This window comes from Hypanus sabinus, chromosome 31 (genome assembly GCF_030144855.1).
Source record: "Hypanus sabinus isolate sHypSab1 chromosome 31, sHypSab1.hap1, whole genome shotgun sequence".
Lineage (NCBI taxonomy): Eukaryota > Metazoa > Chordata > Chondrichthyes > Myliobatiformes > Dasyatidae > Hypanus > Hypanus sabinus.
This window is the reverse complement of record NC_082736.1, coordinates 26040662-26065119: the sequence shown is the minus strand read 5'-3', so window position 1 is coordinate 26065119 and position 24458 is coordinate 26040662. Positions and strand designations below refer to the sequence as shown.

The 24458-nt window shown below is 51.6% G+C and overlaps 1 protein-coding gene across 1 annotated transcript in view; it reads left to right on the top strand.

Moving 5' to 3' along the window:
• Positions 1-3295: 3295 nt before the first annotated feature.
• The window catches only part of rela (v-rel avian reticuloendotheliosis viral oncogene homolog A), a 99078-nt gene continuing 77915 nt past the window's right edge, over positions 3296-24458 (top strand). Inside the window, exon 1 of the mRNA XM_059955240.1 lies at positions 3296-3454. Within this exon, the coding sequence (XP_059811223.1) occupies positions 3448-3454 (7 nt within the window). The 5' untranslated portion in view covers positions 3296-3447. The remainder of the gene's footprint in view (positions 3455-24458) is intronic.

The following is a 24458-nucleotide window of genomic DNA, read 5'->3' as shown; positions in this document are numbered from 1 at the left end:
AGAGAGAGAGAGAGAGATTGAGTGTGGACGGGGGGGGGGGTAGGATTTGGAATCCTGAGGTTCTTTGGTAGAGACAGGAAGAATAACATTCGACCAGAGTAAGCTGTTAGCAGAGGTCACGCTGATTTCTTCCATTAACCACTGGCATCGAGCAGCTCCCTCAAGTGAAGTCACCCGCCAAGGTTAAAGAATGCAACCCACACAAAAATGCTGGAGGAACTCAGCAGGTCAGCTAGCGTCCTTGAAAATGGATAAGGAGTTGACGTTTCAGGCTGAGACCCGTCACCGGGGGAAGGCACCAGAAAGGTCGGCTTGCAGGTGCAGTAGGTTATCAAGAAGGCAAATCGGATGTCGGCCTTCATTGCTGGAGGGATTGAATTGAAGAGCAGGGAGGTCATGCTGCGACTGTACAGGGTACTGGTGAGGCCGCACCTGGAGTACTGTGTGCAGTTCTGGTCTCTATACTTGAGGAAGGATATACTGGCTTTGGAGGCGGTGCAGAGGAGGTTCACCAGGTTGATTCCAGAGATGAGGGGGTTAGACTACGAGGAGAGATTGAGTCACCTGGACTGTACTCGCTGGAATTCAGAAGAATGAGAGGAGATCTTATAGAAACATATAAAATATGAAAGGGGGTGGATAAGATAGAGGCAGGAAAGTCGTTTCCACTGGGAGGTGAGACTAGAACTCGCAGACATACTGTGGTGAACTACATATCCCTGTCTGGACACGCCTCCCCCCCCCCCCCCCCGCCCACTGCTGACTGCTCCTGTGGCTTCTCCCACAGACCCCGGTATAAAGGCGATTGAGGCCTGAGCCCTGCCCTCAGTCTCCAGGACTGGTCAATTACTGGTCAATTATGGTGGTCAATTACTGCTTGTTCTTTCTTCTGATCAATAAAGTCGATATCTCGCCTCCCGTCTCAGAGAGTTATTGATGGTGGATCACATAGCATCGAGATTCGGGGAGTAGATTGAGGACGGAGATGAGCAGGAACTGCTTTTCCCAGAGAGTGGTGAATCTGTGGAATTCTCTGCCCAATGAAGCAGTGGAGGCTGCCTCAGTAAATATATTTAAGGCAAAGTTGGATAGATTTTCTGCACAGTAGGGGTATTAAGGTTATGGGAAATGCAGGTAGGTGGAGATGGCCGGTTGATCCTTGGCCGGATCAGCCATGATCTTTCCATTCCGTTATGTCCATACATGGCCTCCTCTACTGCCATGATGATCCTCCAACTCCGGTTGGAGGAGCAACACCTCAAATACCGTCTGGGTAGTCTTCAGCCCCTTGGCATGAACGTCGAATTCTCCAGCTTCGAGAATTCCCTCCCCACCCTTGCCCCATCCCACTTTCACTCTGCCTCCTCCTCCAGCTGCCTATCAACTCCCCATGGTTCGCCTCCTTCTACTACCCATAGTACTGCCCATACCCTTACATTCTTCACCTTTCCTGTCTTTCCCTCCCCCACCCCTTGATCTTTCCTCTGATTGGTTTTTCACCTGGCACCTTCCCCCCTCCCCCCACCATTTTTATGGGGACCCTGCCCCCTCCCTCTTCAGTCCTGATGAAGGGGCTCGGCCTGAAATGTTGACCGCTCATTTCCACGGATGCTGCCCGACCTGCTGAGTTCCGCCAGCGTGCTGCGTCAGCCCTGAGGCGGATCAGGCCGACACCTGCTCCTATTTCTTTTGTAAGGTCGTGGTGGGCGGGAAGGTTATATGTGAAGCTGAGTTGGTGGGGGCGGATGCAGTGATAAGCTGGGAGGTGACAGGTGGTGGAGAAAAAAGGGATCTGATAGGGCAGAGAAGAGGGGCTACCAGGAGGAGGTGACAGGCAGGTGAGGCCGGAATTAAAGAAGAGGGAAGGGGGCGGGAAAAATACCGCATGTTGCTGAAACCGGCGTTTGAAGCAACCCAGATGGAATACAAGGCGCCGCTCCCGAACAGCGGGGAATGAGAAGTAAAATGGCTGGCCAATGGGAAGTCCCGAAACACTGACTGCTCACTCATCTCCATCCTGTTGCATCGGATTTCCAGAGACTCCTGCGCCCCAGGAAGATTTCAGTGAAGACCTATGAGAATAGGTGGCGTGAACTTGGCCTTTTCTCCTTGGAGCGACGGAGGATGAGAGGTGTGAGCAGAATCATCTGCAGCTTAATGTGAAAAAGACCAAGGGGCTGGTGGTGGACCTGAGGAGGGCTGAGGCACCGGTGACCCCTGTTTCCATCCAAGGGTCAGAGTGGACATGATGTAGGATTACAAATACCTGGGGATACGAATGGACAATAAACTGGACTGGTCAAAGAACACTGAGGCTGTCTGCAAGAAGGGTCAGAGCCGTCTCTACTTCTGAGGAGACTGAGGTCCTTTAACATCTGCCGGACGATGCTGAGGATGTTCTACGAGTCTGTGGTGGCCAGTGCTATCATGTTTGCTGTTGTGTGCTGGGGCAGCAGGCTGATGGTAGCAGACACCAACAGAATCAACAAACTCATTCATGAGGCCAGTGATGTTGAGGGGGTGGAACTGGACTCTCTGACGGTGGTGTCTGAAAAGAGGATGCTGTCCAAGTTGCATGCCATCTTGGACAATGACTCCATCCACTCATAATGTACTGGTTAGGCACAGGAGTACATTCAGCCAGAGACTCATTCCACCGAGATGTAACACTGAGCGTCATAGGAAGTCATTCCTGCCTGTGGCCATCAAACTTCACAACTCCTCCCTCGGAGTGTCAGACACCCTGAGCCAATAGGCTGGTCCTGGACTTATTTCCACTTGGCATGATTAACTTATTATTATTGAATTATTTATGGTTTTATATTGCTATATTTCTTCACTATTCTTGGTTGGTGCAGCTGTAACGAAACCTAATTTCCCTCGGGATAGATAAAGTCTGCCTGTCTGTATAAGATGACGAGAGGCATCGACCGTGTGGATAGTCAGAGGCTTTTTTTCCCGGGGCTGGAATGGCTAACACGAGAGGGCACAGTTTTAAGGTGCTTGGAAATAGGTACAGAGGAGATGTCAGGGGAAAGTTTTTCACGCAGAGGGTAGTGAGTGCGTGGAATGGGCTGCCGGCGGCGGATACAATAGGGTTTTCTAAGAGACTCCTGGATAGATACATGGAGCTTAGAAATATAGAGAGCTATTTACAATTTGCAAGTTCGGCGCAACCGGGTCGGTATTGCGCCAGTTCCACCTCGCGTCTCGGGCTATGAATGGGCGGCCGGCCGAGTGCGCAGGCGCGGGCGCCGCCGCTACTTTGTTACCTTCTGAGACCAGAATTCCATCCCGGCGGTGACGTCACCGGCCTGGGTATTTCCGCGTCTGTCAGTAAATAAAGTTAGAGAGACGGGGAGCTCCCCGCTCCCCTTCCTCACCCCCCGCCTGCAATCGATTCCTCGCCCGCCCCTCCGGACAGCGGGAGGCCGGCCGTGCAGCCCAATGGAAGGTCAGTTCCAGAGGTCTTTTTATTTTGAAAAACGTTGTAAATTAAAAGCGGGCTTCATTGCTGTGGCCTGTGTGAGTGTGTGTGTGTGAGAGAGAGAGAGAGAGAGGGTGGGGAAGAGATCACAACGTTACTGCCTGCCCCCTACTGTACCACAAATAGGACGGAACTGCCTCGCCCGGCCCTCCAACACGCTGCCCGATCCGAGAGCGAAGAGGCTGGCGTTGTTTGGTGTGCCCCATTTGGAAGGAGGCCCTGTGCTCTGATGACTTCCCGTTTGGAAGCTGGTCGTGGCTGGCGGACCTCGCGACAGGAACGGGTTAATGCGCGCGCGTGTGCGAGTGTCTGTGTGTGTGTGTGTGTGTGTGTGTTTCTGTACTTTCGCTTTTCCCTCCAAAGGAAAGGACTGGCGTCTGTTTTATTTTTGGAGGGGTGAGGGAGATCCGGAGAGGGAGGGAGGGATGTCGGGGCTGGGTGGAGGAGGCGGCCTTTCTGCCGGGCGGTCTGATCACAGGCAGACTTTGCAGGAGGGAGTCGCGGCGCTTGAGTCACAAGGGGAAGCTTGTGGTGCGCGTCCCCTGCCTGGGCACCAGGCGTCCAACCTGCAGTGTTTCGGCAGCCCTCCACCGATAGACTCGGCGGTCGCTTTCTCGGCTTCCTGTACCTAATAAAATGGCCACTAAGTGTATGTCCGTGCTCATCTGCTGCTGTAGCCCGTCCACTTCAAGTTTCGACGTGTTGTGTGTTCAGAGATGCTCGTCTGCACACCACTGTTGTAAAGTGTGGTTATTTGAGTTACTATCGCCTTCCTGTCAGCTTGAACCAGGAACTGTCACCTTGGCCGTTCTCCTCTGACCTCTCTCATTAACAAGGCCCACAGAACTCCCTCTCACTGGGGTGATTTTCCGTTTTTCTGCACCATTCTCTGTGAATGAGAGATTGAGAGGGGATCTGATTGCAACATATAAGATTATTAAGGGATTGGACAAGACAGAGGCAGGAAATATTTTCCAGATGCTGGGAGAGTCCAGTACCAGAGGGCATGGTTAGAGAATAAGGGGTAGGTCATTTAGGACAGAGTTAAGGAAAAACTTCTTCTCCCAGAGAGTTGTGGGGGTCTGGAATGCACTTCCTCGGAAGGCAGTGGAGGCCAATTCTCTGGATGCTTTCAAGAAGGAGCTAGATAGGTATCTTATGGATAGGGGAATCAAGGAATATGGGGACAAGGCAGGAACCAGGTATTGATAGTAGATGATCAGCCATGAACTCAGAATGGCGGTGCAGGCTCGAAGGGCCGAATGGCCTACTTCTGCACCTATTGTCTATTGTCTAGAACTCCCAGAGACCAGTTGCGCGTTGAAAATCCCAGGAGATCAGCGGTTTCTGAGATACTCAAACCACCCCGTCTGGCACCAGCGACCGAAGACACTTGGGCGGGGGTGGGGGACATTTCTTCTCTCCCCCCCCCCCCCCCATTTCCGACGTTCCGCCTGAACAGCAACTGAGCCTCTTGACCGTGCCGGCGCGCTCCTAGGCACCGAGTTGCTGCCGTGTGATTGGCTGATTCGAGGTCTGCGTTAACGGGCAGGCGGGGGGGGGGGGTGGCCGGGATGAACTCTGCGCTTGCTTCGTGCGGGGGGGGGGGGGGGTTCGGGGAGACTCGGAAGTGTGATGCTGCGGGGGCGCTGCGCCATTGGTGATCGTCTTCCGGGCTGAGAAGTCAAACCGGGCTCTCGTTGCGTCTCAGCGTAACTTGTTGCCGGAAGTCGGCTGAAGATACCAAACCTGAGCTAAAATTCAACAAATACACTCAAAAATGTCTATAGTTGTACCGTGGAGAGCATTCTGACAGGCTGCGTCACAGTCTGGTATTGGAGGGATGGGGGGCTACTACACACGACCGAAAGAAGCTGCAGAGGGTTGTAAAATTAGTCAGCTCCACCTTGGGCACCCAGAACATCTTCAAGGAGCGGTGTCTCAGAAAGGCAGTGTCCGTTATTAAGGACCCCCGTCACCGAGGGCATGCCCTCTTCTCACTGCTTCCATCAGGGAGGAGGTACAGAAGCCTGAAGACACACACTCAACGATTCAGGAACAGCTTCTTCCCCTCTGCCATCAGGGAGGAGGTACAGAAGCCTGAAGACACACACTCAACGATTCAGGAACAGCTTCTTCCCCTCTGTCATCAGGGAGGAGGTACAGGAGCCTGAAGACACACACTCAACGATTCAAAAGCAGCTTCTTCCCCTCTGCCATCCGATTCCGAAATGGACATTGAACCCGTGAATACTACCTCGCTTTTTTAATATACAGTATTTCTGTTTTTTGCACGTTTTTAAAATCTCTTCACTGTAACTGATTTATTTATTGTTATTTACTGTTTTTATTTTATTTATTATTAGTTTTTCTTCTAGATTATGTATGGCATTGAACTGCTGCTGCTGAAAGAATTCATGGCACTTGCCGGTGACAATAAACCTGATTCTCATTTCAGAGTTGGAACCGGAGTTTTATTACCATGTGGAATGTCTTGTTTGCCGTAGCAGTGCAGTGAAAAGACTTTTTTTAAAAAATATATGTATAGTACCAGAAGAGTGCAGAGAAAAGAGTTAACGGGGTGTGTTCACGGACCATTCAGAAATCGGATGGCAGAGGGGAAGAAGCTGTTCCTGAATCACTGAGTGTGTGTCTTCAGGCTCCTGTACCTCCTCCCTGATGGCAGAGGGGAAGAAGCTGTTCCTGAATCACTGAGTGTGTGTCTTCAGGCTCCTGTACCTCCTCCCTGATGGCAGAGGGGAAGAAGCTGTTCCTGAATCACTGAGTGTGTGTCTTCAGGCTCCTGTACCTCCTCCCTGATGGCAGAGGGGAAGAAGCTGTTCCTGAATCGTTGAGTGTGTGTCTTCAGGCTCCTGTAACCCCTCCCTGATGGTGGCAATGAGAAGAGGGCACGTCCTGGATGGTGGGGGTCCTTAATGACGGATTCCTCGCTGGGGGAGGGTTGTGCTTGTAGGGTGGGGCTGGCTGCGTCCGCAACCTCTTGCGTCGTCTCTCCAGAGGTGCTCGTCCGCTGTAGTAGCGGGTGCTTACCTGAGTTACTGTCGCCTTCCCGTCAGCTTGAACCCGCCTGGCCTCCCTCATTAACAGGACGTTTCTGCCCACAAAACTTCCGCTCACCAGATGTGTCCCCCCCCCCCCCCCGATAAACTAGACAGTGCTGTGCCCGAAAATCTCAAACCAGCGGTTTCTGAGATACTGCAGCCACCCCGTCTGGCTCGGTCAGAACTCACTTGGATCGCATACCCGGAGCCTCGCTCCCAGACGGTGACACGACCAATTAGAATGCTCTCCACTGCCCACCTGTAGACCCTGCAGCGGATAGTGAGGTCGTCGGGGCCGCTCTTCCCACCATCACGGACATTTACAGCACACGCTGCACATGCAAAGCAAACAGCATTATGAAGGACCCCACGCACCCCTCGTACAAACTCTTCTCCCTCCTGCCGTCTGGGAAAAGGCACCAAAGCATTCGGGCTCTCACGACCAGACTGTGTAACAGTTTCTTCCCCCAAGCTATCAGACTCCTCAATACCCAGAGCCTGGACTGACACCTTACTGCCCTATTGTCCTGTTTATTATTTATTGTAATGCCTGCACTGTTTTGTGCACTTTATGCAGTCCTGGGTAGGTCTGTAGTCTAGTGTAGCTTTCTCTGTGTTGTTTTTTACGTAGTTCAGTCTAGTTTTTGTACTGTGTCATGTAACACCATGATCCTGAAAAGCGTTGTTTCGTTTTTACTGTGTACTGTACCAGCAGTTATGGTCGAAATGACAATAAAAAGTGACGACTTGACTTGAAAAGTCTATGACTGGCCAAATCTCCTCAAACTCCCAACGAAGTAGAGCCACTGACATGACCTTTGTCGCCATGGGGTCAGTGTGCTGTTGGGCCCGGGTCAGATCTCTGGCCACGTCTTGAAGCTGCTCACCCTGTCCACTGCCGGCCCCTTCCTGTGCACTCGAGTCTCCGCGCCAGGCCGTGAAGCAAGCTCGTTACCTAATGCTTTGCCCTCAACCGAAATGCAGGCTCTCTCTCTCTCCTCCACCCACCGCTCCTGTATCTCCGCGGTCCCTGCTTCCGCACTTTCATTAGAGAGACCACGTCTAGGAAAGACTTCACTGGGTAGAAATTGGAACTGGTTTAGCCCCGCCACCCCAGGCCGGGCTCTCTTCTCGCTGCTGCCATCAGGAAGGAGGCACAAGATCTTCAGGACTCGCACCACCAGGTTCAGGAACAGTTACTACCCCTCGACCATCAGGTAGAAAGTACAGGAGCCTCAGGCCCCACACCACCAGTTTCAGGAACAGTTACTACCCCTCGACCATCAGGAAGGAGGTACAGGAGCCTCAGGACTCGCACCACTAGGTTCAGGAACAGTTACCACCCCTCAACCATCAGGAAGGAGGTACAGGAGCCTCAGGACTCGCACCACCAGGTTCAGGAACAGTTACCACCCCTCAACCATCAGGTAGAAGGTACAGGAGCCTCAGGACTCGCACCACCAGGTTCAGGAACAGTTACCACCCCTCAACCATCAGGTAGAAGGTACAGGAGCCTCAGGACTCGCACCACCAGGTTCAGGAACAGTTACCACCCCTCAACCATCAGGTAGAAGGTACAGGAGCCTCAGGACTCGCACCACCAGGTTCAGGAACAGTTACCACCCCTCAACCATCAGGTAGAAGGTACAGGAGCCTCAGGACTCGCACCACCAGGTTCAGGAACAGTTACCACCCCTCAACCATCAGGTAGAAGGTACAGGAGCCTCAGGACTTGCACCACCAGGTTCAGGAACAGTTACTATCCCTCAGCCACATCATGCTCTTGAACAAAAGGGGACAACTACACTCACTTTGTGAAATGCTCCCACAACCAATGACTTCACTTTAAGAACTCTTTATCTCATGTTCTCGTTACTTATTGCTATTTATTTATATTTGCATTTGCACAGTTTGTTGTCTTCTGCCCTCTGGCTGACCTTTCACTGATCCTGTTTACAGTGAATATTCTATAGATTTGCTGAGTATGCCCGCGGGGAAATGAATCACAGGGTTGTGTACGGTGACGTATACCCACTCTGATTATAAAATCTACTTAGAGCGTTATTTTGAACTTTGACTGTTGCCTGGACCGAGACAGAGTGAAAGTCTTGTCTCCGGACGTGCAGGACGGACAATTGCGCCGCGCGTCGAGGTAGGAGCGAGGACGAAACAGTAAAATTACAGAATAAAGGGCGACAGCAACAGAGAAAGGGCAGGCCGGGCAGACGAGGTACTCGCGGAGTCGATTACGCGGCCGAGCCAGTTTAAAAATCCGAGAGCAGTGGGGTTGGACGCCCCCCCCCCGCTTGAGCCTGGTGGGACGCAATTTCTGGCTTTTCTGCCCGACGGGAGAGGGAGGTATCTGGGGTGGGTGGAGGGGGGTGACTTTGATTACGCTGGTAATGAGAAGTGTAGGCAGAGTCGATGGAGGGGAGGCTGGCTCTTGTGATGTGCCGAGGTGTACCCACAGCTCTCTTTAGCATCTTGCGGTCACAGGCAGAGCAGGTGCTCTATGGAAAACCCCTCTCCTATCGGCCTTTTCCAGCTATCACCTCCCAGTTCCTTTCTTCTTCCCCCCCCCCCCCCCCCCACCTCCCCACCTGGCTTCACACATCACCTCCTGGACTGTTCTCCTTCCGTTCTGGTGGCATCCCGACTGTTTTATTCCCTTCCGTTGTGCCGGCTGAGCTCCCCGAGCATTGTGTGTACGTGTGTGTACGTGTGTGTACGTGTGTGTGTGTGTACGTGTGTGTGTATGTGTGTGTGTGTGTGTGTGTACGTATGTGTGTACGTGTGTGTACGTGTGTGTGTGTGTACGTGTGTGTGTACGTGTGTGTACGTGTGTGTGTGTACGTGTGTGTACGTGTGTGTACGTGTGTGTACGTGTGTGTGTGTGTACGTGTGTGTACGTGTGTGTGTGTGTGTGTGTGTGTACGTGTGTGTGTACGTGTGTGTACGTGTGTGTGTGTGTGTGTACGTGTGTGTACGTGTGTGTGTGTGTGTGTGTGTGTTTGCTCTCTGAAATCTGAAGAATCTCTTGCATTTAAGCCACCAGAGAGAATGTTTTCTACGGTCTGTCGACTTTTAAAGAGTTGGTAAAGGTTGACGGCGGTTCAGTGACACGGGAAAGCGGTGGGGGGGGGGGGGGTTTGTTTACCTTTCTCGGCTGGGCGGCCCGACTCGAGGGTCCTGTCCCGAATCAGAGTCGGACTCGCGTTTAACACCGCCGGCAGATGTCGCGAGATGGGCCGGTGTCTCCGCGGCTGGACCAGGACAGGGTGGGTAGCGAGCTACACCCGCGCCGTAGTGACGCACCCACCCTGAAGGACCAGCCCTCTAGTTTTCTTAACGCTGAGGATTGGGGGGGGTGGGGATTGTTACTGCCAGCTCCCGCCGCTGCCTGTGAGGAGTTTGCGCGCTCTCCCCGTGACCACGTGGGTTTCCTCCGGGTGCTCTGGTTTCCTCCTACAGTCCGGAGATGTACCGGTTGGTAACTGGTCATCATTAGGCTAGGATTAAATCAGGGTGGAAGGGCCTATGCGGAGTCAGATTCAGGTTTAATATCACCACATGTGTCGTGAAACTTGTTGTTTTCCTGACAGCGGTACATTGCTATCCTTAATGATAACAACTGTTCAGTAAATGCGTCTCTATATGTGCATAATATGTATGTGCATTATATATAAAATTGCTTAAAATTATACTACCCCCTCTCCTTCCTGAAAATAATGTGTATGAATTATATAATCTCTCCCCTCGCCCCTTATGGTCTGTATGTGGATTTTTTTCCCTCAATCAGAGGCGCAGGAGTTTGAGGGCTCAGCGGCACTGCGCCCTTCGGGACTGAGATCTCCGATGTTGTTCCCAGGTTTGTTGGAGCCACTCCCCCAATCCAGGAGTCACAGCTCCTGCCCCCCCCCCCCCCCCGGGATTACTCTGGCTTGAACCTTCCCCCGCCCCCCTTTTCCCTCTGCTCTTCCCAGCCCCCGGCGTCCCTCCAGCTTCCCGCACTCTTTCCTCCCGGTGTCGCTGTCATTCGGGATTGCCACGCAGATTGGTATTCTGTTCCTTAACTTCCTTATCCATGGCACGTTACAGGCCTTTCGGCCCACAATGCTGTGCCGACCAAGTAACCCACTCCAGAGACTGCCTAGAGTTTCCCGACTGCCCTCTATTTTTCTAAGCTCCACGTACCTATGTTAAGAGTCTCTTAAAAGTCCCTATTGAATCCACTGGCAGTGCATCCCACACACCCACCAGTCTGTGTGTGAAAAACTTACCCCTTGTACCTACTTCCAAGCAGCTTAAACAGTGCCCCCCCCCATGCTAACCCCTGACATCCCCCTTGTACCTACTTCCAAGCAGCTTAAAACAGTGCCCCCCCCCCATGCTAACCCCTGACATCCCCCTTGTACCTACTTCCAAGCGCCTTAAAACAGTGCCCCCTTGTGCTAGCCATTTCAGCCCTGGGGAAAAGCCTCTGGCTATCCACATGATCGATGCCCCTCATCGTCCTGTACACCTCTAGCAGGTCACCTCTTATCGTCCGAGGAGAAAAGGCCGAGTTCACTCAACCTATTCTCATAAGGCATGCTCCCCAATCCTTGTAAATCTCCTCTGCACCCTCTCTATGGTTTCCACGTCCTTCCTGTAGTGAGGCGACCGGAACTGAGCACAGTGGACTCTGACCAAGTTCTTGTCTCGCACCTTGTCCAGTGTTACTGCGTCTGGTTGGTTGGCCAGCGCCTGCTGGCCGGTCTGTGTTTGGAAGTCCCGGAGGATCTGAGCTCTATCATTCTCCATGTCCTGGGGTGTAAGGCAAAAAAAAAGCAGTGAGCACGGGTTCGATGTCCGTCCAGAGATCGGATGGCAGAGGGGAAGAAGCTGATCCTGGGTCGAGTAACGTCACTAAATTCTCCGTCCCCTTCCTGTGCTCGGACTTATTGTTGTTTGAGACGCAGCTCACAGAGTGAGTCCCTTGTCTTGGAGGGTTTAGACAAGATCGGGGGTACTCTTCAGGAGTAGGAGTGGGTGTCAGGGGTTAGCAGAGTGGTTGGGACGGGGAGTGTCCAAGGGAGGAGACGAGAGAAAATGTTGGTCGAAGTACAGGCAGCGTCAGGGCAGTCTGGAGTGATCTGAGCAGAGACCCTGACTCGGGCAACTCCAGAGGTTTATAAATACTGTGTGTTAATTGGAAATGGAAGGAAAGTAGATTATTTTGCCTCAATGTTTGGACCACGAGGCATAGGGGCAGAACTAGGCCATTCAGCCCATCGTGCCTGCTCTGCCATTCCATCACAGCTGACCCCGGATCCCACTCAACCCCGTACACCTGCCTTCTCGCCATATCCTTTGGTGCCCCGACCGATCAGGAAACCATCAACTTAACTTAACCATCAACTCCTAAAGGTAGTGGACTTGGCTCACAGGTAAAGCCCTCCCCACCATTGAGCACATCCTCCTGAAACGCTGTCGTAGGAAAGCAGCGTCCATCATCAGAGATCCCCAGCACCCAGGCCGTGCTCTCTTCTCACTGCTGCCATCAGGTAGAGGGTACAGGAGCCTCAGGACTCGCACCACCAGGTTCAGGGACAGTTCTCACCCCTCGACCATCAGGTCCCACACCACCAGGTTCAGGGACAGTTATCAACCCTTGACTGTCAGGTCCCACACCACCAGGTTCAGGGACAGTTACCACCCCTCAACCATCTGGAAGGAGGTACAGGAGCCTCAGGACTCGCACCACCAGGTTCAGGAACAGTTAACACCCCTCAACCATCAGGAAGCAGGTACAGGAGCCTCAGGACTCACACCATCAGGTTCAGGGACAGTTACCACCCCTCAACCATCAGGTAGAAGGTACAAGAGCCTCAGAACTCACACCACCAGGTTCAGGAACAGTTACTACCCCTCAACCATCAGGAAGGAGGTACAGGAGCCTCAGGACTCGCGCCACCAGGTTCAGGAACAGTTACCACCCCTCAACCATCAGGCCCCTGAACAAAAGAGGATGACGACACTCACTTGCCCATCATTGAGATGTTCTCACAACCAACGTTCTCACTTTATGAACTCTGTCTCACCTTCTCGTTATTTATTGCTATTTATTTATGTTTACATTTGCACAGTTTGTTGTCTTCTGCACTCTGGCTGATCTTTCACTGATCTTGTTTACAGTTACTGTTCTATAGATTTGCTGAGGATGCCCACGGGGAAACGAATCTCAGGGTTGGATGTGGAGACGTGTATGTACTCTGATAATGAATTTTACTTTGAGCTTTTGAGCTTTGCTACAAAGGCAAAGATGGACTGCTGAGGTGAAGAGTCAGGTTTAAAATCACTGACATATGTCATGAAATTTGTGGCAGCACAACACTGGAATACATTTAAGAAAAACATACCGTGAATTACAATGAGAAATAGAATGGATTCCAGTTAATTTTGTACATTTTGGCCCAACTTCAGCGGCTGCCCAATTAGCCAGAGTTTGATGGAAATAGTTAAAAAGGTATATTGAAAAAAGGCAAACTATCAAATTATGTATTTAAATGAAATACAGAACAAGTTGGAACACTCCGACAGTGTGTGTGTTAGTTCCTAATAGTTATCGACAGAGGAACTGATCCACTTCTGCATTGTTCTGATTGACTGAAGCAGAAGAAGAATGCCTTTAACTCCTGCTGGTGTCACAACAAACTTTTTGCACCGATCTTTTTGGTGGCTGTTCGTCACGGGGCATTCGCCAGCTTTGGGGTTTTTTTTTCACGAGTTGCCAGCTCGACGCTCAGCCCCGCGCGGAGGGAAAGCGTGCAAGGGAGCCAGCCGGATTCGAACTCGGGGCCCTTCGCTCCGAAGTCCGGCGCTGATGCCACTACGCCTGTACTTGATCGACTGTAGACGAACAAAAGCTTGCAGGGTCCTAAGTGTAGATGCTGGACTGCCTTCACACAATGCTTTCAATGATCGCACCCTCCAACCCTTCATTTTCATTGCACCAATCAGGATGATTTTTGATGCCTTCAGATTTTTTGTAGTCCCTAACTTGTTGAGGTAGTTAGGAAATAATTAGGAATAGTTAGGAAATAGTCATTAGTAGTTAGGAAGTAGTGAAGTTGTTTTATTCTCACTCCCAGCTGCTTCTGGCATCTGCAAGACTGAATGCTTGAAACTGCAGTGGGCAAAAGGAGCTCTGAATTGTCCTGCTCATTATTTCGGTGACGAAAATCACTGCTGTTCGAACACAAGGACATGCAACTGACGCTGTTTAAAAACTGTTCACTTTGTGCATGGTGTAATGTTTAATAGCCACGCAAGTGCATGCATTTGATGTTTACTATATAACAATGACAGCACGGAAACAGGCCATCTCTGAGTAAAGAAATTCCCCCTCGTGCTACCCCTAAACTTTTGCCCATTAACTCTCAGCTCATGTCCCCTTGTTTGAATCTTCCCTACTCTCGATGGAAAAAAGCCTATCTACGTCCCCCTCATAATCTGAAATAATCTTAAAGAAGTTAGTTAGAAACTATTTGGCAACAGCCTCTTGTCCCAATTAAGAGGCACTGCGTCCCAAATAAATGCAGGGCATCCTGGCTACTTTCTCAATTTAGCTTTTGTTGTCCCAAATAAGCAGCTGCCACAGTGAACCGATGGCAGCTCAGAGTTGAGTGAGGCGGGTTCATTGTCTGCTCAGAAGCCAGATGGCAGAGGGGAGTAATCTGTCCCTGAATCGCTGAGTGTGTGTCTTCAGGCTCCTGTACCTCCTCCCTGATGGCGGAGGGGAAGAAGCTGTTCCTGAATCACTGAGTGTGTGTCTTCAGGCTCCTGTACCTCCTCCCTGATGGCAGAGGGGAAGAAGCTGTTCCTGAATCGTTGAGTGTGTGTCTTCAGGCTCCTGTACCTCCTCCCTGATGGCAGAGGGGAAGAAGCTGTTCCTGAATCGCTGAGTGTGTGTCTTCAGGCTCCTGTACCCCCTCCCTGATGGCAGAGGGGAAGAAGCTGTTCCTGAATCACTGAGTTTGTCTCTTCAGGCTCCTGTACCTCCTCCCTGATGGCAGAGGGGAGTAATCTGTCCCTGAATCGCTGAGTGTGTGTCTTCAGGCTCCTGTACCACCTCCCTGATGGCAGAGGGGAAGAAGCTGTTCCTGAATTGTTGAGTGTGTGTCTTCAGGCTCCTGTACCTCCTCCCTGATGGTAGCCATGAGAAGAGGGCACGTCCTGGGTGGTGGGGGTCCTTATTGATGGACGCTGCCTTTCTGAAGCACCGCCTTTTTAAGACAGGTTTCAATAAGTACATTTGATCTCAGAGAAATGTATACCATATACTTCGTGAAAATCTTCTTCTTCGCAAACATCCATGAAAACAGAGGAGTGGCCCCGAAAAATGAATGACAGGTGAATGTCAGAACCCCAAAGCCCCACCCCAGTCCCCCCCGCCCATGCACAAGCAGAGGCAAGCACCGACTCACCCCCCCCCCAGCAAAAACAAACATCTGAATTCTCCACGGGGTACTGAAGCGTGCAGCAAAGCGTATCACAGATACACAGACGCAGTATCGCGAAGACTACCCGTTCACCCGGTAATTCGACATACCACAGGCTCTCTCCCTAATAAGGGAAAAAGAGGTGTCTAGTGACACAGCGAGAGGGCAGACATAACACACAACTGGCTGATTTACAGTGTTAAGAATCTGCCATGTGCTTATTCCCAGCCCTGCATCTCCGGGCACACAGCCAGCAGCCACCTCCCTGCTTCCAGTCTCCCATGACACGTCTGCACGCTCCCAGGGCCTCGAAAATCCGGCACCCTGAAGGGCGCGATCATCTCCTGGGCCGCGTCCTCGGCGTATCGAAAAGCGGCCGGTCGCGAGGGCGGGTCCGGTTCCCGCAAAGAACCGAAGTCAGCATGTAACTTCAGGTCTTTGAAAGAACCTCGAAAAGGAAAGGGAAAGGGATATCCCCGATGGTGGGGGCGCTGGTGTCCATGATGGAGCTGGCCGAGATTTACGACTTTCTGGAGCTTTTTCACGATCCAGCGCAGTGGCCCCTGCAGACCGGCCGGTTTCGCAGCCAGCCCGCAGTCCGCCCCTCGAACTTCGGTGACCTGCTTCATCTCCGGTCCGCCGTCGGAACCTCCTCGGCAATTATGGGCCCTGCATCCGAGGAAGGGCCCCGGGGGCCCTCAGCAGAGCGTTGGCATCGTCAACAAGTCTAGAACGAGGTCAAGGAAGACTTACGCAGATACTGTCAGGATGTGAGGGCCCGAGGCTGTGCCTTATCTATTGGAGTGTAGGAGACTGAGGGGTGACCGTCTAGAGGTTTAGAAAGCCATGAGGGGCCGACACGGGATGAATACACGCGGGGGCGAGAGGGGGTGGGTTTAAAAGTTCAAAGTAAACTTTATTATCGGAGTGCACATACGTCACCACATAGAACCCTGAACATCCTCAGCAAATCTATAGAATAGAAACTGTAGATTAGATTATGAGGACTCTCAGTCCTCGTTTGTTGTCATTCAGAACTGCATGCATTAAGAAATGATACAATGTTCCTCCAGTATGATATCACAAAACAAACAGTACAAACCAAAGACTAACACTGACAAAACCACATAATTATAGCATATAGTTACAGCAGTGCAAAGAAACACCATAATTTGATAAAAGCAGACCATAGGCACGGTTTTTAAAAAAGTCTCAAGTCCCGATCGACTCCGATAGTTCCCGATATCAGGCAGCAAAACGGGAAAACTCTCCCTGCCATAAACTTCCAAGCACCGACAACTGACGCCTCGGAAGCACCTGACGACAGCAGACTCTGAGTCCATCCGAAAACTTCGAGCCTCTGACCAGCCCCTCCGATACAGCCTCCCCAGCACCAGCCTCTGCCGAGCGCCTTCGACCTCGTCCCGGCAGCCGAAACGAGCAAAGCCGAGGTCTCGGAGGCCTTCTCCTCCGGAGATTCCGGACCGCACGGTAGCAGTGGCCGCGAAGCGGGCATTACAGATGTTCCTCCGCGCTCTCACGTCTGCCTCCATCAAATCAGGATTGTGCACGGATCCCTACTTAACAAATAACAGAAATCAATGAAAGATCAACCAGTGTGCAGAAGACAACAGATTCTGCAGGACCTGCCCTCTTCTCATTGCTACCATCAGGGAGGGGGTACAGGAGCCTGAAGACACACACTCAGCGATTCAGGAACAGCTTCTTCCCCTCTGCCATTAGGGAGGAGGTACAGGAGCCTGAAGACACCCACTCAGCGATTCAGGAACAGCTTCTTCCCCTCTGCCATCAGGGAGGAGGTACAGGAGCCTGAAGACACCCACTCAGCGATTCAGGAACAGCCTCTTCCCCTCTGCCATCAGGGAGGAGGTACAGGAGCCTGAAGACACCCACTCAGCGATTCAGGAACAGCTTCTTCCCCTCCGCCATCAGGGAGGAGGTACAGGAGCCTGAAGACACCCACTCAGCGATTCAGGAACAGCTTCTTCCCCTCTGCCATCAGGGAGGAGGTACAGGAGCCTGAAGACACACACTCAACAATTCAGGAACAGCTTCTTCCCCTCTGCCATCAGGGAGGAGGTACAGGAGCCTGAAGACACACACTCAGCGATTCAGGAACAGCTTCTTCCCCTCTGCCATCAGGGAGGAGGTACAGGAGCCTGAGGGCACACACTCAGCGATTCAGGAACAGCTTCTGCCCCTCTGCCATCAGGGAGGAGGTACAGGAGCCTGAAGACACACACTCAACAATTCAGGAACAGCTTCTTCCCCTCTGCCATCAGGGAGGAGGTACAGGAGCCTGAAGACACACACTCAGCGATTCAGGAACAGCTTCTTCCCCTCTGCCATCAGGGAGGAGGTACAGGAGCCTGAAGACACACACTCAACGATTCAGGAACAGCTTCTGCCCCTCTGCCATCAGGGAGGAGGTACAGGAGCCTGAAGACACACACTCAGTGATTCAGGAACAGCTTCTTCCCCTCTGCCATCAGGGAGGAGGTGCAGGAGCCTGAAGACACACACTCAACGATTCACGAACAGCTTCTTCCCCTCTGCCATCAGGGAGGAGGTACAGGAGCCTGAAGACACACACTCAATGATTCAGGTACAGCTTCTTCCCCTCTGCCATCAGGGAGGAGGTACAGGAGCCTGAAGGCACACACTCAATGATTCAGGTACAGCTTCTTCCCCTCTGCCATCAGGGAGGAGGTACAGGAGCCTGAAGACACACACTCAACGATTCAGGAACAGCTTCTTCCCCTCTGCCATCAGGGAGGAGGTACAGGAGCCTGAAGGCACACACTCAACGATTCAGGAACAGCTTCTTCCCCTCCGCCATCCGATTTCTGAACGGACACTGAACCCATGAACACCACCTCACTGCTTTTTATATCTGTTTTTGCATTACTCATTTAACTATTTCACATATGTGTGTATGCTTACACAGTATATCTTACTGTAATTCAGTTTTTTTCTCTCTATTATCATTGTACTGCTGTGGCAAAGTTTCATTTCATGACGCATTCTGGTGATATTAAACCTGATTCTAAAATGCAAATATAAATAAATAGCAACAAATAATGAGAACATGAGATAAAGAGTCCTTAAAGTGAGATCATTGGTTGTGGGAACGTCTCAAGAGCCAGATGGTTGAGGGGTAGTAACTGTTCCTGGACCTGGTGGTGTGAGTCCTGAGGCTCCTGTACCTCCTTCCTGATGGTTGAGGGGTGGTAACTGTTCCTGAACCTGGTGGTGCGAGTCCTGAGGCTCCTGTACCTTCTACCTGATGGTTGAGGGGTAGTAACTGTTCCTGAACCTGGTGGTGCGAGTCCTGAGGCTCCTGTACCTCCTTCCAGATGGTTGAGGGGTGGTAACTGTTTCTGAACCTGGTGGTGCGAGTCCTGAGGCTCCTGTACCTTATACCTGATGGTTGAGGGGTGGTAACTGTTCCTGAACCTGGTGGTGCGAGTCCTGAGGCTCTTGTACCTTATACCTGATGGTTGAGGGGTGGTAACTGTTTCTGAACCTGGTGGTGCGAGTCCTGAGGCTCCTGTACCTTCTACCTGATGGTTGAGGGGTGGTAACTGTTCCTGAACCTGGTGGTGCGAGTCCTGAGGCTCCTGTACCTCCTTCCCGATGGTTGAGGGGTGGTAACTGTTTCTGAACCTGGTGATGTGAGTCCTGAGGCTCTTGTACCTCCTTCCTGATGGTTGAGGGATGGTAACTGTTCCTGAACCTGGTGGTGCGATTCCTGAGGCTCCTGTACCTCCTTCCTGATGGTTGAGGGGTGGTAACTGTTCCTGAACCAGGTGGTGCGAGTCCTGAGGCTCTTGTACCTTATACCTGATGGTTGAGGGGTGGTAACTGTTCCTGAACCTGGTGGTGCGAGTCCTGAGGCTCTTGTACCTTATACCTGATGGTTGAGGGGTGGTAACTGTTCCTGAACCTGGTGGTGTGAGTCCTGAGGCTCCTGTACCTCCTTCCTGATGGTTGAGGGGTGGTAACTGTTTCTGAACCTGGTGGTGTGAGTCCTGAGGCTCCTGTACCTTCTACCTGATGGTTGAGGGGTGGTAACTGTTCCTGAACCTGGTGGTGCGAGTCCTGAGGCTCCTGTACCTCCTTCCCGATGGTTGAGGGGTGGTAACTGTTTCTGAACCTGGTGATGTGAGTCCTGAGGCTCCTGTGCCTCCTTCCCGATGGTTGAGGGGTGGTAACTGTTCCTGAACCAGGTGGTGAGAGTCCTGAGGCTCTTGTACCTTATACCTGATGGTTGAGGGGTGGTAACTGTTCCTGAACCTGGTGGTGTGAGTCCTGAGGCTCTTGCCTGAGGGGCAATTTCTTTGTGTGTGTGTGTGTGTGTGTGTGTGTGTGTGTGTGGGGGGGGGGGTGGGGGGGTGATGCGTACTATGGAGCAAGCTACCGGAGGACGTGGGTAAGACACTTCCAACATGTGCATGGATTGGACAGGTTTGACAGGATAGGGGGCAAAAGAGGGTTGTGGGAGCGGCTCGGATGAGACGGGAACCTCGGTCAGCATGGGTGAGATGGGCCGAAGGGCCTTTTTCTGTGCTGTATATGAATCCATGAAAGATTTGATGTATGAGGAGCGCTTGTTGTTTCTGAGCCTGAACTTGATGGGGAACTGGGACTCCGGGGGTGGGGTGGGCGGGGGCTACTTTTATTTGGTACGTCCTGTGGCTACTGAGTGTATGTCCGTGGTCTTCTGCTGTTGTAGCCCGTCCACTGAAAAGTTCGACCTGTGAGGTGGTCTTCTGCACACCTCTGTCGTTCCGCCTGGTCACTGAGTTACTGTCATCTTTCTGTCTGCTTCAGCTAGTCTGGCCAGTCTCCTCTGACCTCCCCCCCCCCCCCACCCCACCCACCTCTCGTTACCAAGACCTTTCGCCCACCGAACTGCCACTCGCCAAAAGATTTCTATTTCTCAGCCATTCTCTGTAAACTCTAGAGACCGTTGTGCGTGAAAATCCCAGGAGATCAGCAGTTTCTGAGATACTCAAACCACCCCATCTGGCACCGACAATCAAAGTCACATTTCTTCCTCTCCCCGATGTTTGGTCTGCACAACAACTGAACCTCTTGACCGTGTCAGCATGCTTTCCTGCATTGAGATGCAGCCACGTGATTGGCTGATTAGATGTTTGCATCAATGAGCAGGTGGACCTGAAGTGGCGTCTTGTGGGCGTTTTCCCACGTTGTCAACAGAGACCCAGATGTTCTTGTATGTTCTGCAAACGTGAAACACAAAATAGATCTTTCGACCCAACTCCTCGGCTGCCTTCCCCATCTGCTTGTGTCCCACCTACGTGCCTCTAAACCAGGGATTCCCAAACTGGGGTCCATGGCATTGAAGTAACAAGTTTGGGAACCCCCTGCTCTAAACCCTTCCCATCCCTGCACCTGTCTAAATGTCTTATTAAGTTTGTAATCTTACCCGCCCGCTGCATTTCCATAGGCACACAGACCTCTACGGGGCAAAAGTCACCCCTCAGCTGCCCTTTAAAATTTTCCCTTCTCACCTTAAAACAATCTCCCTCAAATGATAACTGGCAAGCCAGCTTTCTTGAACTGAGGAATTCAATATCTGAAGCTGCAAGGGATGCGGACGCAGCTGAAACGTGAGCTCAAAACCTGTTTATTTAACCTTGATTTTAACTGGCATCTTTATGTCTTTCAAGGTAATTTTATTTTCACGTTTGCACTTTATCCCTTAATAAGGCACTTTTTAAAATGTATTGAGCTTCAGAGCAGAATACAGGTACGTGTCGCCTATATATGGGAGGCAGAGTTTAAGGGTCGGCACAGCATTGTGGGCCGAAGGGCCTGTACTGTGCTGTACTATTCTGTTTTCTATGTTAACGTCGTCGATACGTGCCGCGGAACACGACGTTATGCGATTTGGATATTGTGTGAACGCCGTATTGTATACTTCGCGAACCTATATTGAGTATTGCTGTACTGTAATGTACTGGCATTGACTTAAATAGCCAAGAACTTACACTAAAACTGCATACTGTATGCTATTATACATACAAACACGATACTTTTTTATTTTTAAAGTTTTATTTTTATTAAACATTTTAATTTTTTAAACTTTTGCGTAAACACTTTTTGGTTGGTTACGTCACTACGTTCTCCGATCGGGACCACAGACGTTTTCCGAACGGACGTTAAACGGCGCACACCTGTAGATCTCTCCAGCCCTTTCCGGCCGGGCCCAGCAAACTTCCCCGATTTAATCTTGGCCTAATCGCGGGACAATTTGAACGAGCAATTAACCTGTCAGACATTATGTCTTCGGACTGTTGGGAGGAAGCCGGAGCACCCGGAGGAAACCCACGCGGTCACGGGGACAATGTACAAACTCCTTACAGGCAGGGGCAGGAATTGAACCCAGGTTGCCGGGCCCCAAGCGTTGTGCTAACTGCTGCACTACTGCATTTTGAGCTACATCGTTGGTGTGAAAAGTCTTCTATAAATAAGTTATTTTAATTATTAAAATAAGTCAGAGGTATAGGCATAAGCAAGCACGCTCATTTCTCAATGGCTAGGAACTTGTAGTGGTGTATGGGATTGTAGGTTTCCAGAGATTTGTACAACTACTGTTGGGTAGCCCTAATAGTTTAATGCTTTAGTGTGGAAACTTTTGGGATGATAGGTGAGAGTTGACCGTGGATATTGTATCCTAGCTGTCTAGAAACACATGACTGGTAGCAAACTCCCCTCTCTCCACACATCCGATGAACCCAAAGGAACGGCAGAGACCGATACAGTTTGGCTCCGGGAGTTGCCGATCAGCGTTGAACTCAGTGTAGGACTGCCTCAGGGACTCCCAGCTCCGGATCTTCCCCTCTGGGTTCGCTCCCGAAGCCTCCCACCCCCCCACCGCGAGCGGGTAGAGCGGAAGTTTGAGATCAGAGTTTTCCCCTCTCCCGGATGAGCCGCCAGCCACACCCGACGTGCCCCGCCCGCACAGAGCGACTGGTCTTAAGGCGCCAGTAACCCGCTTTTGCCCCTTCTCCTGCCAGTAGAAACGGTTCCGCCGGGCTTCATAGCTAAGCCACACGTGAAGGCCGGGAGATGGATTTGCTTGTCAGAGACTGTTTGAGGCACACGCCATTGGGAGCATTTAATATGTAGGGGAACTTTTTCCCATTACCAACTTCGTCTCTAACACATATTTCTGGTGTTTTTACCTTATTGATTTCTGTAAGTTATGTGTCTTTGGAACGGCTTTATCTATTAAGGAAGTTGTTCTTGATCCTGTGTTATTATGTCCAGACGGTTGTTCGATCTGTAATAATGGACCGGTCGTAATATAATTTTTGGCTCTCTAAAACTGGATCAAGCTTGTCTTCAATGAGATTGTATTTTCAAGCAAGATTTTGGTGAATGACGCTTGCGACTTGATAGTGCCTACGTGAGTAATCAGATTGAGTTAAACTGCTAGGGGATCCCGTGATGAGTTGAACTGTGCCTGGATTTTCTCGGCATTTTCGACATTTATCGTCTTGAATTTGTCGGTCGTTTGTTATGTATTTCTGATAATCTCTTTTTTGTGTGATAACCACCTGGTCCTGCGTTGCCACCAGGGACCCTCCCGTTTCTGGGAGGAGGTCTCCAGGCGTTCCACGCTTCCTTGTCGACAACTGGTCTGCTCGGATCGCGGGGATGTCTTCCATGGAGGGTCGTGCTCTTCCTTTGGTCAAATTTTTCTTCAATAGTGATAATGTCTTCGTTTTTCTTGCCTTTAAGTGGTGTGTACTTAGCAGAATTGCATATGCTGACGCGGAGTGCTGGACCCTGTTTTCATTGCTACAGTTGTGACCCTCGTTTTGGCTAGCAGCTTAATCTAGGGGATGATGGACCCTGGCCCGGCCAAACTTAATCTAGGGGATGATGGACCCTGGCCCGGCCAAACTTAATCTAGGGGATGATGGACCCTGGCCCGGCCAAACTTAATCTAGGGGATGATGGACCCTGGCCCGGCCAAACTTAATCTAGGGGATGATGGACCCTGGCCCGGCCAAACTTAATCTAGGGGATGATGGACCCTGGCCCGGCCAAACTTAATCTAGGGGATGATGGACCCTGGCCCGGCCAAACTTAATCTAGGGGATGATGGACCCTGGCCCGGCCAAACTTAATCTAGGGGATGATGGACCCTGGCCCGGCCAAACTTAATCTAGGGGATGATGGACCCTGGCCCGGCCAAACTTAATCTAGGGGATGATGGACCCTGGCCCGGCCAAACTTAATCTAGGGGATGATGGACCCTGGCCCGGCCAAACTTAATCTAGGGGATGATGGACCCTGGCCCGGCCAAACTTAATCTAGGGGATGATGGACCCTGGCCCGGCCAAACTTAATCTAGGGGATGATGGACCCTGGCCCGGCCAAACTTAATCTAGGGGATGATGGACCCTGGCCCGGCCAAACTTAATCTAGGGGATGATGGACCCTGGCCCGGCCAAACTTAATCTAGGGGATGATGGCCCCTGTCTTGGCCAAACTTAATCTAGGGGATGATGGACCCTGGCCCGGCCAAACTTAATCTAGGGGATGATGGACCCTGGCCCGGCCAAACTTAATCTAGGGGATGATGGACCCTGGCCCGGCCAAACTTAATCTAGGGGATGATGGACCCTGGCCCGGCCAAACTTAATCTAGGGGATGATGGACCCTGGCCCGGCCAAACTTAATCTAGGGGATGATGGACCCTGGCCCGGCCAAACTTAATCTAGGGGATGATGGACCCTGGCCCGGCCAAACTTAATCTAGGGGATGATGGACCCTGGCCCGGCCAAACTTAATCTAGGGGATGATGGCCCCTGTCTTGGCCAAACTTAATCTAGGGGATGATGGACCCTGGCCCGGCCAAACTTAATCTAGGGGATGATGGCCCCTGTCTTGGCCAAACTTAATCTAGGGGATGATGGACCCTGGCCCGGCCAAACTTAATCTAGGGGATGATGGCCCCTGTCTTGGCCAAACTTAATCTAGGGGATGATGGACCCTGGCCCGGCCAAACTTAATCTAGGGGATGATGGCCCCTGTCTTGGCCAAACTTAATCTAGGGGATGATGGACCCTGGCCCGGCCAAACTTAATCTAGGGGATGATGGCCCCTGTCTTGGCCAAACTTAATCTAGGGGATGATGGACCCTGGCCCGGCCAAACTTAATCTAGGGGATGATGGACCCTGGCCCGGCCAAACTTAATCTAGGGGATGATGGACCCTGGCCCGGCCAAACTTAATCTAGGGGATGATGGCCCCTGTCTTGGCCAAACTTAATCTAGGGGATGATGGACCCTGGCCCGGCCAAACTTAATCTAGGGGATGATGGCCCCTGGCCCGGCCAAACTTAATCTAGGGGATGATGGCCCC